The sequence below is a fragment of the Scophthalmus maximus genome, chromosome 7 (assembly GCF_022379125.1).
Source record: "Scophthalmus maximus strain ysfricsl-2021 chromosome 7, ASM2237912v1, whole genome shotgun sequence".
Classification (NCBI taxonomy): Eukaryota; Metazoa; Chordata; class Actinopteri; order Pleuronectiformes; family Scophthalmidae; genus Scophthalmus; species Scophthalmus maximus.
In genome coordinates, this window is record NC_061521.1 from 19,454,665 (window position 1) to 19,473,382 (window position 18,718).

The following is an 18,718-nucleotide window of genomic DNA, read 5'->3' on the forward strand; positions in this document are numbered from 1 at the left end:
GGCATTCTGAAAAGTTATCTGCATCGTTTGATTGCTCTCCTCTTTTTTCTCTCCTTCATTGTCCTCCTCTCACACCCATTCTTCTAAATCCTTTTTAGCAACCGCTGGTGATATGGTCGTCTGCAGCGCCACGTCTAGCCCGTTATCTGCTATCAATCCCCTCTTGTTTGCGAATTGGCTCTCACCAATTGTGCACTGAATGATTTCTGTGAACAATGGCGCATCATTGTGAGATTCCATTGTTGTTTCCCTTTTGATCCTATTAAGCCTCAGTCGGAGTGTGCTCATTGTTTGAACGCTGCCTGGGTTAATAAGCGGACTTTCTCCTGCTGTGATGTTATTCTTAGCAGAGGCTTCACCTTTGTTTTTCCGTGGAGATGCACACACTCCGGTGCGAACCGAGAATACAGAATGGAGGCCGGAGCAAGTGCAGTGTGCCGACACATTGCACTGTAAGACTACGAGGATTGTAGTCACTGTTAATGAGCAACCGAGACCCCTGCAGTGCCGTTTATTCTCCTCAGTGTGTTTACGTTAAGCAGCTACCTTCTGCACAACAACTCCCTGTCATTCATCGGCGCCCTGTTCATAATGTAGAAGGTGCATCTCCTCCATTTTACCCGAAGATTTGGAAGTGAACGTCAGAGCTTTTAAAATTTTAAGCAACGTGTAGCTGAATTTAACAACCAAATATATACAAATTGTTTTTACTACTACTGCAGAATGATAGATTCATTATTAATTATTATTACCTTCCTGGTAGAAGGTTGTTCAATTGAATTGGGGGTACGTAAAGCAAATAATTATGCTGATATGCTGAAAATTGTATCACTAACTTTATCCCGTATTAGCAGACCTTTAATAACAGCAAGGCAGACCCTTTTATCTAAGGCCTTAATATATTTTACCAACCTTCTGTCAACTGTTTCTGTCTATTCTATCTTCTACATGAGTTGCTTTCAGACATGCACTGAAATCCAGACATTTTTGCGGAACTGTGCCGCAGCATGTGAGAACGCAAATGTTGCTACAGACATTTTACAGATCCCCTTCTATCAGTCCCTGGTAAAAATTTCCCAAAAAATGTCAGGCATTGGCAGTTTCTGGATATTGCCGGGGGTGTTGATTGAAAAGAAAGACGTGTTTCTGAGGAGAGGAGGAGCAGTGGGTTTCTGGGATCAAAGTTGATACCTTTTCTTAATGGAGTCCACTCAACACAAACTGGGCTCTGCATCTGTTCGGTCATGTGGGATGTGTGTCTGTCCTCCTGAACGCCACAGGGCCACTTTACTGCAGCACTACTGCGTCAGCTTCAGTCAACCCTGTCCGGCTTTTAACACTTAACGCTTATTGATCGGTCAGAGACTTTTTTTTTTTTTTTTACTGTCCTTAACTTGTGTGCCACTTTGCCAGCAGCTCTCGACTGCAGCCAGATGGGGCATGTCTGTATCATCACTCACACAGCTCTGGCCCCATATCCCACAATTCATCTCTCCCTCTTTCCGAACACTGACCAGGGCACAGTGAGTCACCTCACACCCGCGCACTCTCATACACACACACATACATGTATACACACTGCACACAGCAACTCTGCTTCTACTAATCACACATACTTGCCCCCTTATTTCTGGTATTTCGACCGCTCCCCCCTCACACACACCTCACACCTGACCCCTGTGTCTGGGTTATGCCCTCAGCCTGAAACACAAACTCCAGCTCCGTCAGAGAGTGACTGCCACATCAAAGCCGAGACTCCTGCTATCACTGAAACTAGATAGCTCTTTTTGGCTCGCCTGCTGACCCGACGTGCTTAGGCTACACACCAAGAACAGCAGGATACAGACGCACTCAGACACAAATGTACAGCCCCCTCCCCCGCCCCTTACACCCTCCCCTTAACACCACCTGGCCGGTCATAAAGTGACAGCCGGCTCAAATTGTGGTCAGGTTGTGTTTTAAACCCGATTTTAACACTGTTACCTGTCCGACATGAAAAGCAAAGGTTGTTCTCCCCAGGAGGCAACATCACACATGTGAGACTGACCCTGTATGCAATGTGTGACAAAGAGAATTTTGCAAAGTTCAAAGAGATGGAGAGGCCCAGTTGAAGGAGAGAAGTCTGTATCATTACAAGGCACTCAAAGTGTAATCACTGCCAGGTTTTGCGCTGCTCTCTCCTCTGCCACCTGAGTCTGTCCCACATGCCAACACACACACACACAGTCACATCGATGCTGCTTTCAGACATGGGAAATTAGTATTGGTATTCCGAAGTTTACCGTTGACGTATCAAGAACGCAGCTGGAGATTGTCCAGGCAAGACGGGTTCACAACAGCAGGAACATTTGCAGGACATTCGAGCGAGGGGTGGCAGCCTGCAGGAGACGCGACATGACCCGCTCGCTCGCCGTGAATCTGCCAGAGATTTTCCTGCTGTATTCTCACGCGGGCTAACCTGGTCATTTTCTGGGAAATTTTACTACGGTGGCTGGCAGGAAAAGTTACGGAAAATGTCCGGAGCAGACGTTTGCATCTTCACATTCAGCCCCTTCGGAAAAACTCAGGAAAATGTTTCGTACTTCAGTACATGTCTGCTAGAAGGGCATGTAGCGGTACAGAGACAGAAAGGCAAGATCAGCAGATGTTCCACGGTATAGACTATAACAGGAAGTTAAATCATTTCATGCTGCACACACACACACACACACCAGGCCGATCTACACCCAAGATTAAAAACAGACGACTTTGGAGAAACAGCCAGGATAGGGGCGGGGGGGGGAGGGTGTATATTTACTGTTCTGTTCTCTTTGATGCTAATGAGGAGCCCACCTTTGCTCACTCACACTGTCTGTTCATCATTAAATGTAAAAGAGCCAGCAGGCTATGTGTGAAAGCTCGTGTGTGTGTGTGTGTGTGTGTGTGTGTGTGTGTGTGTGTGTGTGTGTGTGTGTGTGTGTGTGTGTGTGTGTCAGCTGACACACCCTCGCCGTAACCGAACAATCACAAACACGTGAAGTTCTAGGAGGTTTAAAATATTAACGGAGGGGAAAACACCAAAACATTCAACCCAATTACCGCAGCAAACTTAACACACACTTTAGTGGTAGGTACCTTCTGTTTATATGCACGGGTGCTATCTTTAGACAGCCTTCTATATATCAGTTTAAAAAGTGCAATTAACCTTTACACATACGAGTTACAACACTTACCACTGACATTTTAACATACCGTTACTCTGGGATACTCACTCACTCACGCACACACGCATGTTTTCCTGTGACACCTGAACGCTGATGTATGGGAAGCCTGCAAGTACTTTTCGCACATACAATCACAAGCTCAAATTGTAAATAATAATCTTTACTCAACTGACTGCACATAACCTTTCCCATTAAAAAAAATAAATAAAATATATATATATCTATTTAAATTCCAAACTCCCGTGAGCACATATGTCATGCAGACCAATGCATGCAATTCTGTCAGGCTTTCCAAATATGTTCCACCACTTATCTCGGGAATGAAAAAACTGACAAGAATTAACATAATTGTTTTACAGTCGCAACCGCAGGAAGATCTAAAGAAACCCTAACAGAATTACAGACCATTAGCAACTCTTAAAGTCCCTTTAAACCACCAGTCTTCCGCCTAATTCACACTTTAAAGGTGCAACTCACCCTTCTATCAGACTAACATTAGCACCTGGAAGCTGTCGCTCACCTGTAATTTACCCACAGAAAATGTTAACACTTCAATGAACAGAGGGCCAGAGGATTAAGACTTGGCTGAGAATGAAAGAAAAAAAGGCTGTTCGCTTGATTACATCGTAGTTGTTAATCTCTGAAGTTGGGTGTTTGTGTATTTGAGTTTTTGTAACTGCGAAGGCCAGAGTGCTGGCATTAATCACATTCTAGTTACAGATGCCACCAGGAAAACAAGTATACACCAAATTAAATTTTCTGAGAATGGCACCAAAACCAAAATGGAAGAACACACCACTGTCTGAGATCAGATGTATCATTTTACTGCCATGCCAAACAATAAAAGGCTTGTGTGTCCACTCGTGCATGACTCCCACCTCTCCTTGCTGAGTGCCATGCGTGGGGGATCTAGGTTGGGATTCTCCATGGACTCCATTTGTGGGCAGCGCAGGAAGTAGTACAGGGTGTGGAGGGCATCGGGCGACCAGGACACGGACTGCTGGGGACGGGCGTGGCGAGCTGGACTCAGCCCCGGGCGCACTGAGCTCAGACGCTGCATGTGGTGCATTGCACGGGACACCAAGTCACCTGGGAAAAGAACGTCTGATAGTTTACAAGATTATTTATTACAACTGACAAGTAAAGCACCAGAACTTGGAAGTCCCCTTGGGTGGTATCATGGGTAATTAGGCCCTAAACAAATGGCATATTAAAAAAAACCTTCTATAACATGAGATCCCTGTGCTCAGTAACAACCCTGTGTGCTTCCAATCCAACCGGATTTCCCCTTTTTCCTAAACCACTTACATTCAACCCTCCTTTACTCATTCCTCTCCCTTTAGTGTCTCTAGTGGTATTTACCATTAGCATTGTCATTATCAGTAAGCACAGCCAGACGGCCAGTCTAAATAGCCATTTATCTTCAATCACTTTAGGAGTTAATGGGCTAACAAACAGTTGATTACAGACACTAATGAACTGTTTGGCCCTTTCTGCATCGATGCTCTTCAGTCACTGGTGCACAGCCTGCAAAGGTGGAAAGTGGGCGTCGGTCACGTGTTAAAAAATAAAGAAAACAAGTAGAAGAAGACGTTTGTGTTGTCCAAAACACTGGACACACACAGTGAGATTGTTTTGTTCAGATTACTTCATGTACAGTTTTTATAGATATAGGTTAAAACGTTTTAATACACATACACACAGACACAGTATGTATGAAACTTTTCAACTTAAACATACAAAACACGGAGAGAGAGAAAGTCTGAACATGGATAAAACGTGACAAGGATGTGGAGGAGGTGCAGAGAGAGGAAGGAGGCCAGGTTGATCACGTAGCGATCATTTATCGTAATTACCCCTGGGTTCATTTCTAACCAGATTATTGTGAGTAGGAGGCGGCGCAGAGGCCAAGGCTGGTAATTTTAGCAGGGTGAGTGTGTGTGTGTGTGTCTTTATTGAGGGGTTTGGGGCACTTCAAGGGTGGGGGTGGGGGGGTTGGGGGGGTAGGTGAGTTAGATTGGAGTACCCTTCCCAAAACAGACCCCACTTAAAGCTGAAGGGCCTCCTTTGTGTTAACCACCACCAGCAGTCCCTCCAGGAGGTCTCCCAGGAATTCCTTCCCCAAGATGGAGAGCCTCTCCCTGGCTTTTCCAAACCCATATTGTGCCCTGAGGCTAAACTGAGCTCCAAGGGTCAGAAGGATATGAAATGCTAGATTACGGCTTTATTCGAGACTCCCCGTGGAAGCCGGGAAATATCCATTAACTTTGACATGACGGCTTTTTGAAAAAAACACTGACAAAATGTGCCTCTTAAGTCAAAGATGCAAGATAAAGAAAAGTTTCAAGGGATAAGAAAGTTAGAGGATGTCGGCTTTAACTGTCAACAAATGGAGCAAAAACATATTTAAACATGTCTGGACTCTGTGTGACCCCAGATCTGTAATTTGGCTTTACAGGCTTTAGCACAAAGCTCTTTTATTTTGGGTTCGTGAAATCCAAATCGTTAATATTTCCCTCGGTTAAGTGGATGGTCACCCACACACAGTTTCCCATGGCTAGTGGACGACCACTGCAGAGCTGAAAACGAAGCATTCACGTGTGTCTGAAGACTACTTTCGGTGCCAGTCTATTGGTCAAACCATATTCCAATAACAATTTAGAAAATTCGGCTGACACGTTCAGTATCCAACCGTGCATTATTTATCATGTTTACATATGCCGTGTATCCGTGTGTCGGGCCAAGTCCAGTCTAGAGATCCTGGAGAAGTGAGCAGCTTAGCACAGATCCTCCTGTGTCTGCCTGGTCTCCTGGGCTCTGATCAGAGTGCCAAGCCCTCTGTGTTTTTGTCGCGTGTATGCATATCGGTGAACACACGCCTGAGTGTGTGTGTGTGTGTGTGTGTGTGTGTGTGTGTGTGTGTGTGTGTGTGTGTGTGTGTGTGTGTGTGTGTGTGTGTGTGTGTGTGTGTGTGTTTGTGTGTGTGTGTGTGTGTGTGTGTGTATGTTTGCAGGCGTGAATGAATCTGAGGGATGCCAGTCTGGTCCAGAACTGCCCTGCTTCACACCACCCCAGAGATGTGGCACAAAGAGACCACTGAGCAGGCAGCAGAGAGAAAGAGTGTGTCTGTGTGAGAGTGTGTGTACACTTTCTTAATGCCTCTCGCTAACGACGGTGGTGCATGAACGTGGCCTTGTGCTGGAGGGACAAATGGCGGAGTGTTAGCTCATTTGAAAGGCGGAAACTTATCCCCGCTGTAACCAATACTGATCTCTGACCCCTCCTCCTCTCACCTTGCCCCTGCAACCTCACTCTTCACCTCTATGCCATTCCATCATTTCCCCTCCAGTCATACACGTCTACACCCGGCTTTAACCACTGCTGCTGTACTATACATCTGAAACTTAATCTCATTCCTTTTTCATTCTTCTCCACCCTCTACTCCTGTCTTTTTCTCACTTTTAAATGACATGACTCCAGCTCTCCCATCATCTGCCAACTCCATCACAGCCACAATATGCACACTAGAGTAGCATATAATAGAGAGCAGAGGTTCTCAATCTGTTTGAGTCGCGACCCACCAGAATAATCAGGCTGCTGCGCAAATTATTATTTTATTGAATGTAAAAACACTTTCCACAACAATCTAGAGGTTTAAAAATGACAATTGCTTGTCTCATGTCACAAGGTCACGTCATTACGGTTTCACAGCTGTTTCTTTATGAGGAATTTGATAGAATGAAAGTGCAAAAAGCTCTGCTAACAAAGTGTACCCAGGGCAGCGGACTATTCTGTACTCACTGAGTTCGGAGATGCTGCCCACACAGGTAGCGAGCAGGGACTGTTCCAGTGTCCGCAGCTCCAGCTGGGCATAGGCATCCTCCCTGCTGTCCACAGACGTCTGCTGGTTCTCCGTGTACGGACTGAAATGGGCCGGAAGAGACAAAACACCTACAAAGACAAAGAGGAGACGAGAGAATATTATTATGATTAATGTGATTAACTTGTGAGCCGTGCAAACGTCCATTCGCACTGCACCGAAGAAAGTCCCAAAACAATTAGAGTGGTGATATTTACACAGTGTATTTATAATCCTGGTAACACGTATCCGAAACCGCTGAGGGCGAATAAACACACGAGGGAACGTGAGCCTTGCTCTCAACACATTCAGGAAAACATACAGAGCATGCAGTGACACCGGGCTAATGCAAACAAACACTGCATCCGACTCCAGCCGAGAGGCCTCGGAGAAACGAGACCAAGTTCAGAATTAAATTGTTATTGTGGATGTTTTGCTTCCATATCATGGGCATAATACAACATGAACAACACACACTGTACCTTGATGCCAACATGTCCTATCTGCAGTGAACCAGTGAAACTAAACCAGTGAAATAATGTGGTTGCAGTAGATGTATGATAGTTAGGCGGTTCATTCTTAGGATGTCATCAATCAACAGAGTTCTGAAGAGGTCAGAGATCAACAGCAGCCCCCTACTCTGTCCTCTTTATAAACTAACCCACACACAAAGATGAAGAAACAAACAAATCTAGTTATGAAAGGACAGGAAATTGCAATTTGTTACATCTTCATTAAATCTCTACCCAACACATCTAGTAAAAGATTGTAAGGAAGGGTGATTCTTGGTGGGAAAAGTTAAGCTGCTTTCAGACTGGAGACCGGACATTTGTTCGGACTCCATTTGTCCGGGGAGGTTGTATGTGAGAACGCAAATGTTACTCTGGACGTTTTCCAGAACTTTCCCTGCCAGTCCCCTAGGAAAAGGTTCCGGAAAATGTCCCAGTGAGCCCGTGTGAGAATACAGCCGGAAAATAATCAGAGAAGCATTTGCCAATCAACCAGTGAGTTTTAAATCAGAATATACTGTGAATAATGTTCCGTAAATAACTTTGATGAAATCACTGTTGACTACATTCACTGTCTTGGTGGTGTAACTCTAGGACATGAGTGGTATTTCCTCTTCGAAGGGGGCCCTCTGGAGATTCCTCCAGCCCAACACAACCAGAACACTGTTCCTGAATACAAGTCAGAGGGAAATAAAAATAAAATGCACATTCTGTCTAAAGAGAGTATCACTTACAGATATCATACAAATTATGCCATTGAACATTTGTGCTTTTAATCTCCGTGACAAGGAGATACCATCACTCTTACGTAAGCCAAATCCGTCCTCCTGCTCTTTCACTGCTGTCACCCTGTCATGGCTGTTTCGCAGCTAAAATAGGGGAGAACACAGATTGTCTGGAGAGATGTGTTCCAGAGTGTGCCGTTAGCTACTGTGCAGCTAGTTGATAAAGATGAACACGATTAAGAGTAGTAGCGCGTAGTGGACGGACAGGGGTGTACGGTTTGACCGTGTTCTGGATGTAGGGAGGGCCTGAGACCTTCGCAGCACGGTGGGCAAGTTTGAACCACCACCGGGAGCTTCACGATCAAGAGGTGAGATTTCACCCAAGCCAGGGGTAATATGTGGAGGATGGATGTGGGATATAGGAGGGAGAAATGGAAAAAGAAAAGATTGTCATTGCAGGTTTGTGAATTACTCAGAAAGCCTGAGAGAGAGTAAAAAAAGCGTCCTCATCTCAAACTCTCCCCTCTCTTCCAAAAGGGAAAAGAAGGGCTGCCATCCCGAAAATGACATTCCCACGTGCTTCCGTGCTTCTAATTGGAATCTGCGAGGGGTTTGGGGGGGAAACGCTCGGCATCTTGCTCTCTCTTCTCGGCACCACATGACAGGAGATGAAACTTTTTAGAAAAAAGAGCTGACTGAATAGCAAAGGACAGAATATTTTTAAACTTGTGGGATACCAATAAATCTTTTCAGAGACTATACTCGTCTTTCCTACAGACATTTATCTGCATTATAAATTGTCTGAGATATGCCCAAATGTGCTCACGGTAGACATGTATTATGCCTAAAGCTGGAACTTGCTCAGACTTTACCTATAAATTCAGTTTTTAAACATTTATTGTCTCCACTGCTTTTTACTGAACGTTAACCCTCCACATTAATCACCTGACACTTCATATCGTCATGACCCACTTTGTGTTTCTTCTTTTCTTTCATGAAATGTTCATCCTTTGAATTTATATTTTCTCCATGGTGTGTCTCTAAATGATTTCATGCATTATGTAAAGCACTCGTTTTTTTTCTCGTCTCACACTGCTGCGTTAATGACCAGGAGCCAAGTTTCTATCTAAACGATGACAGGACTGCACAAAGCTATGAGACCTGTTAAGTATTCAATTGCATGTGCCGTATTTAAACATCACCCAGTCAGTTCATCAAATGTTTTATAAAGACAGAGAGAGAGAAATATTATACCAGAGAGCTGGATTTTCAAAGTGAGAGGTACATGGCACATGATACGTTTGCTTCCTAAAAACAAGCATAGAAGCAGAAAGTCACTCTGGAGCGGCGCTTCATAAATGAAAACCATATTGACATATTTAATGATACGTTCGCACAGGCAGGGTTCTGCTACCTAAGGGAAACCCAGTGTCACACAAAACGTTTCTCCAACTTTCTCTGCTCCATCTGATTTTTTCAAATATGTGCTGACTCTCCCTGTTCCGACACAATGCAACAGCTGCCTCCAGCACAGACTAGAACATGCAGGTCAGACTGTACACAAACAAGCTTCGACACGTCCCCGTTCGCTCGCACAATCACAAACATAACCACACAAGCTCGTGTCTGTGCATATCAAGAATGTTGCTCCAGGTATTTTAGAATGGATGGATAAAGGGTTTTTTGCTTTTTGTTCTCAGCTCGTCAGTCGTTTCCTAAAATGACATTGAGGGGATCTATGTGAGAATCTCTCTCCCCGCCCATCATCACCCTCTGAAGACCTTGGATTGTCCTTTCACAGGAGAAATAGCAGAACATTTTTAATGATGATAGCTGCATAATTGAAACACCTCTTATCTCACTGTGTTAAGTTTTTCATGCTCAGCATACTCTCCTGAACCGCTTCAATGTTTATACACCACCGTGGTTCATGGCCACCATGACCCTGACAGAGTGGTGTGGGTGTTAATGTATGAGACGCGTAGTGTAAAAAAAAAAACTCATTTAGAAATGGCTTGATTCCCATTTGCTTCAGACTCATCCCTCCTAAGAGCCATTTTCAGACACAACTGTCTCATTAGTGCCATAGATTGTGCGAAATAACAAATGTGTCGGCAGGTCTGTTCGCAAGCGTGTCAACGGAGGTGAGCAATGGTGTACAAATTAACCGAGAACCTCGCACTGATGTCATAATCAGAAAAAAGAACCCTATTATTAGACTATTTAAACCAGTGCAATGAACCAGTCTAAAGTGGTTCAGAATACATGCAGAAACTGCTGAAGCACAGCTCTCCTCTTTTGTTTCTGTTGTTCAAACGCGACGGTTAAATGCTATTTTGGAGAAAACTAAAAAGGCAAGTCACAGAGAACATCACTTTTTTTGTTGTATCAAACAGGCACCGACTTGATGCCTTCTGAAGTTTTCTAATCTTCAGTCTATATTCAGCATGCGTAAACTACACACGCCGTGAGCAGAAGTGAAATGTTTGGGGAAATGTTTAGGTTTCAATCGATTCTGCGATATTCTTTCGAAGCTGTGGCAAAGATCCACACACCACCACACGCAGTCGTTCCCACAGTCCCACCCCGTGGCTTGCCTCACCGCTGAACCCCAGCCTGCGTCATTTGGGCCTGGTGTAAGTCGGCAAGCCAACCAGGGCCTGTCCCCACCACCACCACGAAAATCATGAGCACCAACAGCTCTGGCACTAAAGCCATAACTTTTCTCTGGCCATGAGAGAGTCTGAGGATAAGACAGAGGGGAGGGGGTGAGAGAAGAAGTTATGAGGAGGGGGAGGGGGACTGAAGGCTGCAGGGCTTCGGTGGAAGACGAATGAGTCACGCAAAGGAGAGAGCTGAAGAGGAGCTGAGGAATATCTGAGACTGTGAAGAGGGTGAGACAGGGGAATACAAGTGGCACAAGGGATTCATTCTTGTGCGGCCATTAGGGCTCCAATTCTGAGGTTGACCCTGCAAATGTCGTGTGGGAATCCCGGCTACAAATCACTGCCGAAACCACAAATCCTGCGGCGGCCCCCGGCCCCATCCAAACTATCTCTCAAAACCATTTCAGCTCCTCCATGCTCAGCCAAGCCATCGCTCATCACGATGTTGGCAACACTGATGAAACAAGGGCAGAGGAATCCAGCAACAACCAACAAAGCAAAGTTTCGACAATCAAATTTCAATCTTTTGTTGACATGACGGACGTATAAAGAGCCAGTGAAATGTGCCAATAAAAACCCAAACTTGGACTTAAAACTGGTTGAACTGAACACATCACCGCCTTCTCCTACATACCTCAACCCTCATTCTCCGTTGCCCTTGAGATATCTCGTGTTATCTCCCAATGCCACATGTCTGCATGACTTCAAGTTTGTTGTTTTTAGCACACATGCTTGCAGCCGTAAAAGGTCTAGTCCTTCGAGGATATCACTGCTTCTCATGTCTACTTCTTCAGCAAACATGTGGAAGATATTTGGGTTTTCCCTTCAATAACATTGCATTGAATTGCAATTCCATTTTCAAATCAGTTTAGAAACACAAACATCATGAACATTTTACTGCTCGTTAATTACATTTCACTCAGTGGACACTATCCACACACAACGACAGTCGTACTTCCCAAGGCCGGAGAAAACTGGACAATTGGGTGACTTCAGGTCAGATGATATAACCCCTAGCATGTAACAATAAAGCGCATTTTTAAAATGTCTTTGTGTCGTCATATTCTCTCAAAGCTTTTAGTTTTATTTGTGTTCCCACCAGCTCGGCCGCGACGAGGGGACATTCTTGAAGCCCAATTGGTCTGCGCGTGAATGATTTGTTTTGTCTACCGCAAAGAGAGTGTGAAAGACATGAAGACATGATCAGCTTTGCTCCTGCTGCCTGCTCCCAGTCGGTACAAAATACTGAAACACACACACACACACACACACACACACACACACACACACACACACACACACACACACACACACACACACACACACACACACACACACACACACACACACACACACACACACACACACACACACACACACACACACACACAGGGCATGTTAGAGAGAGAGATGACCACCTGCCTTGGCTCCATTAACAGCCTTTTCATTCATTACAGGGTGGACAGATCAGAGACAAGGGGGCTTCAAAGCCACTACCCAGAGAGGAGCTCTCATTCTGGGCCAGGAGCCTGCATGCTTGTCCCAGAGTGGAGGCTGGAGGGTGGACAGTCACACAATAGTATAGTGTTTGACAGGGGAGCTGTCATTGGGTGTGTATCACTCCCACAGTCGCCCTGCTCTCCCCTGTCCTTCAGAGAGCATGGCCTCTCACACAACAAAAGACACACACACACATGCTCGTGCTTCATTTCATGCGAGTCGGAATCCGTGGGCCAGATGTGATCCTTCACTCAAAGGCCTCGCCTCTTGTTTTCCACATTTAAAAAGGCTCTAAAACACCTGTTTTTTTTCCCTCTCCACACATTCAGCCTCACCCACACACCCCACATTCTTCTCCCTGTTTTTAGAGGTTGCGTGCCACAATGTTGGAGGCAGCGGGCGAGATTTTTGAAAGGGTAACAGGGGCTTCAAATGAATAAAGGTATATAGTATGGATGAACCAGAGTTTCTGCATACAGGGTTAAAAATACCCATGTGTTTGCTCTGGAGGACCCTCCTTACGATCCTTGTCTATACACAGCTCTGGAGGGACAGAGGGGCATTTAGAAGCTTTAAGTGGTCTATTAGTATTTTTGGCGAAAAATAATCATTCACTTGACAAGTAAGCATTCACCGACCTGCCACAACATAAAAACAAGTAACTGGCTTTAATGTCGTTGCCGATAGATGTATATAAGCGCGTCTTTCAAAATGCAGACAGGGAAGCTTTCATGAGCCTGAGCCGCTTACGCTTGCACTTTGAGTTCAGACTGAAGCGACTATTCACTTGAGTATTTGCGGCCAAATCTAAATGTTTCCGATTTAAAAAAGGCATCAAACGTTACCGATCCCTCTCCCACACACGGCCGTCAGAGCCTGATAAATCGCAGAGCGTGATAGACAAGTGAAGTGGGGTCTGGTCGATGTCCCCCCGACACCTCTGGTGACCTCCCCGGCTGCGGCGGGTCACGGGTCAGAACTGGCGCTCAGCTGGGGCTAAAAGAGGAAGTAGCCTTTATCAGCTGTGCACAGGGGGGCTTCCCTAAAGTCACTGAGTGAGAACACCCACACAAATCATCAATCACTGCAAGACACAAGCTCGGTGTAGATGGAGAGAGGGGAAAGTTTCTAAATTTGGTGAATGGGAATGAATAACATGTAGGGTTTAGAGCTGTTGTTCTCAGACGTTTGCCGTTATCAACATCAGATGTTTGGCTTGTAGAGACGTTTTCTAGGAAGGACAAACAGAACGAGGGTTAAAACTACGATTGGATAGTTTGGAATCTAGTTCCTGCCCACAGGCTGAAAAGTAGATTTGTGTATGTGGTGTGCCGTTCGAAGTCTGCCAGGAAGCCCAGTGTGCAAAGCCACAAAGATTAGATCGGGAACCTCCACACGGGAAACGCTGGATCTTCAGCGAGAGCGCAGCGTGTGTTCAGAGACTCCGAAGGGAAAGTTTTGCAGCGCTAAAATATTACACTGCAAACCAGAAGAAATATAAAAGCAGCTACTACAACCATGAGCTACCAGCCATTTCCTGATCGTATGGAAAACTCAGCAGGATGGATAATATATCTTGTATCACATAAAAATGGTCTTGAGTAAATCTGAGGTGCACACGCTCATGCACATTAACTTTTAACAGTGCAACAATATGACTGCGGTCCCGTAAATGTGGCCTGCAATAAACATCCCCCCCATCCCCCAAACACACACACACACACACACACACACACACACACACACACACACACACACACACACACACACACACACACACACACACACACACACACACACACACACACACACACACACACACACACGCCATTTTGGGGAAAGTTACATAGATTTACCCCTAACCCAGTCTAAAATGTGTCCTCAAAGGCAGCGTATGACAGACACACACAGATAAATTAGGAGTGGTAGGATTCAAGAGGGCTGGCTTTGGTTGCCCACAGCCTTGAAAAATATTGCCATTAGCTCGTCTATACAACTAACCCTAATCCTAAACATGACTTCAACTCTCCCCCCCTTATTCCCTCCCCCACTTTACTCTCCCTCTTTCCCTCTCTCTCTAATCATGTTTTATACGTTACATTCCAGGCCAACTTGCGGTGCCTGTGGTTATCTAGTCTCATTCAACATTCTCCGTTTCCATATGTTGGGCCACTTCACATAGTGTGCAGCGAAGCGACGGTATAGCTCCATTATTAGACGACACAGTTTTATAGGTTTCACTGGCTTATTATACAGAACCGAGGCTGAAATACACGGTACCATATATGGTACATATTGGAGGTTTTGTTTTGTTTGCTGTAATGACACAGGACAATGGAAATAACATCCACATAAAAATCTAACCTCAAACCCGCCCTCTCATAATTGAATCCACTTTTACTATGGAGATGATGTCAGCATCCAAAACACTCCCGGGTACTTGACAGATAAAAACAAAATATAATGGCAGTGTTGCACGTGCTTGGGTTTTGAGAACAATCCTCAAAGAGTGGACCTTATAGGCTGGAACAGATCAAAGACTGGGCGGTTTTATTTGCCCATTTTTAACCAGAAAAAGTTAACCTCCTTTTTTTTTTTTTTTTAGAACAAGCTGCCCCTCTATTCAGCTCTCCGACAAATAACACTATGGGCAGCGGGCTGGGCAGAGGAGTACAAAGTGTGCGTGTGTGTGTGTGTGTGTGTGTGTGGACGTGAGTGTGTGTGTGTTTGCACTAATTGCTTCCACTCTGTATGTGCGATCAGCTCATTTTCTCTCAGCTCGACCGTCTAGAGAGGGAAAACAGAGGGCAGTCAGTTTGGATGGCAGACAACACGCTCATTGAGCCAAGGCCCGAACCTGAACTCTAGAGAGTGTGCGCACTCACGCACTCACGCACGCACACACACACACACACACACACACGCACACACACACAAGACTGAGTTCAGGGGAGGAAAATCAAGAAAAGGTTTCACTGGCCATGTGGCCGTGTGGATCCCTCACTTCTTAACACGAACAAAATGATGAACAACACTCCTGACTTGAGTGTTTGAAACCACCCACCACCCAATAAACATGAACTCTGACCTGGGTGGTAGTCAGATGTTTTTCAGACATTTCAACTTAACAACAAAAACTCAACGTAAACTCAAGTACGTGAATGTACCTCAAGTATGTGACTGTACCTTCTTGAGCTGCTTTCAGACCTGCACTGAAGTCCGGACATTTCCCTGAACTTTACTGGAGGGCCTCTATGGTAGAATGCAAATTTCCGCAATTGTCGCTCTGGACATTTTCTTGACTTTTCTTCCTAGCCCCCCTGGTAATATTTACAGAAAAAGTCAGAGTGAGTCCATACAACAGGAAAATCTCTGTAAGATTCATAGCGAGGGAGTGGGTGTCCTGGTGACGTTTAATCTAGTTCCATCTCTGCCACTCTTCTCTCCTTCCCTCGATCTCCATTTACACACTAAAATGAGCATATGAACATTGGCCCAGACATTTATTAACACGTCCAGCTGGGAAGAGACCTCGGGGTAGACCCAGGACTAGGTGGAGAGATTATATCTCCACACTGGCCTGGGAACGCCTCGGGATCCCCCAGTCAGACCTGGTTAATGTGGCCCGGGAAAGGGAAGTTTGGGGCCCCCTACTGAAGCTGCTGCCCCCGCGACCCGACCACGGATAAGCGGTTGAAGATGAGAATGAGATGAGATTTATTAACACAGAGTGCCAGGCACAGGTACTTCACTTTCAAAAGCTCAAGGATGTACATCAACAGAACCAAATCCTTCCCACATTCCCTGTTCAGATAGAAACTTCTTCTTTTTTTTTAGCCCAGCATGGTTCTCACAGTCGTACAAGCGGTTTTGATGGAGGGGCTCAGGAGGTTGAAGTTTCAAAGAACTGAACCAAATTCCCCCTTGTAAATCTAAAGCAGCTTTCTTGCTGATTAACATTCCGGGTTGGGCTGGGTAGAGGGCAATATCATGGCGCAGAACAGAGTGAGTCAAATTGGAGGAGAGAGAAAAAAAAACAGGGGGGGGGGGGTTGGTGGATGGATTACGATTAGGACTCCACACAGCAGAGTGGAAAAGAAGCTCGGGAGAGGGAAAGGCAAACCACTTTCTGGGCAGCTAAACTGATTGGCGTTCAGTCACACAAAGATACAAGTGAGTTGTACATGATGACTGTGTGTGTGTGTGTGTGTGTGTGTGTGTGTGTGTGTGTGTGTGTGTGTGTGTGTGTGTGTGTGTGTGTGTGTGTGTGTGTGTGTGTGTGTGTGTGTGTGTGTGTGTGTGTGTGTGTGTGTGTCTGTAAAAGGTGGGGCCAATACTAGCATAAGCTACAGGGAGTGGTCGAAGAGACGTGCACTGAAGACATTTTCCTGAACTTTTCCAGAGGGGCTGTACGTGAGAACGCAAATGTCTGCAAATGTTGCTCCAGACGTTTTCCGTAGCTTTTTCCTGCCTGAGCCCAAGTCAAATCTTCGGTAAAACGTGCGTGAGCCCGTGTGAGAATACAGCAGGAAAATCTCCATTAGATTCAGGGCAAGCGAGTGGGCGCTCTACCCAGGCACCTCCCCTCGCTTCGGATGTTCCTGAAAGGCAAACTCTGGAAAATATCTGGACCCAATTCTCCAGACATTTTCCATCAGTTCAGCTTATCTTACTAGCAATCTCACCATTTAAAAATACTCAATCGTAAGTAAGAGTAAAAGTGAGTAAATCTAAAGAAGTATTATGAGAAAAATAAACTTGAAATGTCAAGAGCATATTTAAAGGTATAATCAACATTATATTCTGACATATTGGGGTCAGCTGGGTAATTGCTATTATTCATGCATAAATGTGTGAGTAGTATTTTGATGTTGAAGTTGGTCGAGGTGGAGCTCACTGATTTATATACTGATCGGTAAATGCATCTTAGTTCATGAGAGAATATGTTTTATGCATGAAATCTTGATCTTCAGAGTAATGACGACTGTTAATGTAGTACAATGAATAGGACAATGTTTCCGTTCTGAAATCGATGAGTGGAGTACAAGTATTCAGAGAAATAAAACGGAACCACTTTAGCTAAAAACACCAGTTGAACTCTGCTGAGTAAAGGCACTTAGATACTTTACATAACTGGCAACAAACAACTTTAAGTGACAGGAACTTGCACACTCGGCTCAGCGGAGAGAGCAGTGGAGGGCAATACTTCCTTTTATAGACACAAGACTATGTGTAGAGCATTGTTGCACTAACAATCTCACAACCATGATCCACTTAAACGTGCATTTAGAAAGAACAACCATCCAACATGACCTGCCATGGCTAAGATAAATATTGAGGATGAGGATGCGTTATATTTCATGGTCATGGACATTACACCTCAGCAGTATTTCACAAACATAATGGAGCAGAGCTTTGTTTCACGACGTCCACAGTTCTTTTGTCTGCAGTAATGAGTGGGGCTGGTCCGTTTTACACTGCCTGACTCCACCATTGTCCAGGCCTTTTGTTGACAACAACTGTCCTCACTGTGAAAGACAGAGGAGAGGTGAGATTTTTTATGCTGGGAGGTGGGACGCACAGCGGTCATAACACCGGACGGCTGGATTGGACAAACGCGCCACGTGCAATTAATCAGGAAATCAATGTCACAGACGGAACGTGTGTATAAATCAACGGACCACCCAAAACCCAGACACACATGCTGACAAACGTGCCCAGTGCCGTTTGACCGCACAGAATTGAATAATGGTATGCACCGAGCACTGAGGTGTCATCAAATGCACAAATCATGTGTCGGCCATGTGTCGGTCTTGGTGATGACAGGGCAGAGATGGCAGCTCTAAATATCCCGTGTGTCCGTGACCTGGGTGTGTCAGGGACCTGCAGGGCGTGTCAGAGATGTCCACCTCTTTAGCGGGAGGCAGTAAACTACCTCTAACCAGACCAGTCACCTCATTCAACGGGCTGTATGGCCCATCTGACACCGGAGGGGGTTTACAGCTCACCCCTGACCCTCACACACACACACCACGTACACACCCCTCACACACAATCAACACAGAGGGAGTGTCCACACCTCAAAAAAGGGGCCTCCGATGAAAAGTCCCATCCCCTTATGCAGTTATGTCACCTCTTGACCCCCAGCTCTTTGCGCACACAAAGCAACACTTGCACACACAAAGTCACGCACTCACATTCATCTATGTCCGTGTGGTGGTCAGCACTATGGGACACACAAAGCTTCATTGTGTCC

The 18,718-nt window shown here is 45.4% G+C and overlaps 1 protein-coding gene across 1 annotated transcript in view; it reads right to left on the bottom strand.

Moving 5' to 3' along the window:
• The window catches only part of abtb2b (ankyrin repeat and BTB (POZ) domain containing 2b), a 43,234-nt gene that overhangs the window by 8,503 nt on the left and 16,013 nt on the right, over positions 1–18,718 (bottom strand). Inside the window, exons 2-3 of the mRNA XM_035642568.2 lie at positions 7,005–7,154; positions 4,082–4,292 (exon numbers count right to left, since the gene is read on the bottom strand). Of these exons, the coding sequence (XP_035498461.2) occupies positions 4,082–4,292; positions 7,005–7,154 (361 nt within the window). The remainder of the gene's footprint in view (positions 1–4,081; positions 4,293–7,004; positions 7,155–18,718) is intronic.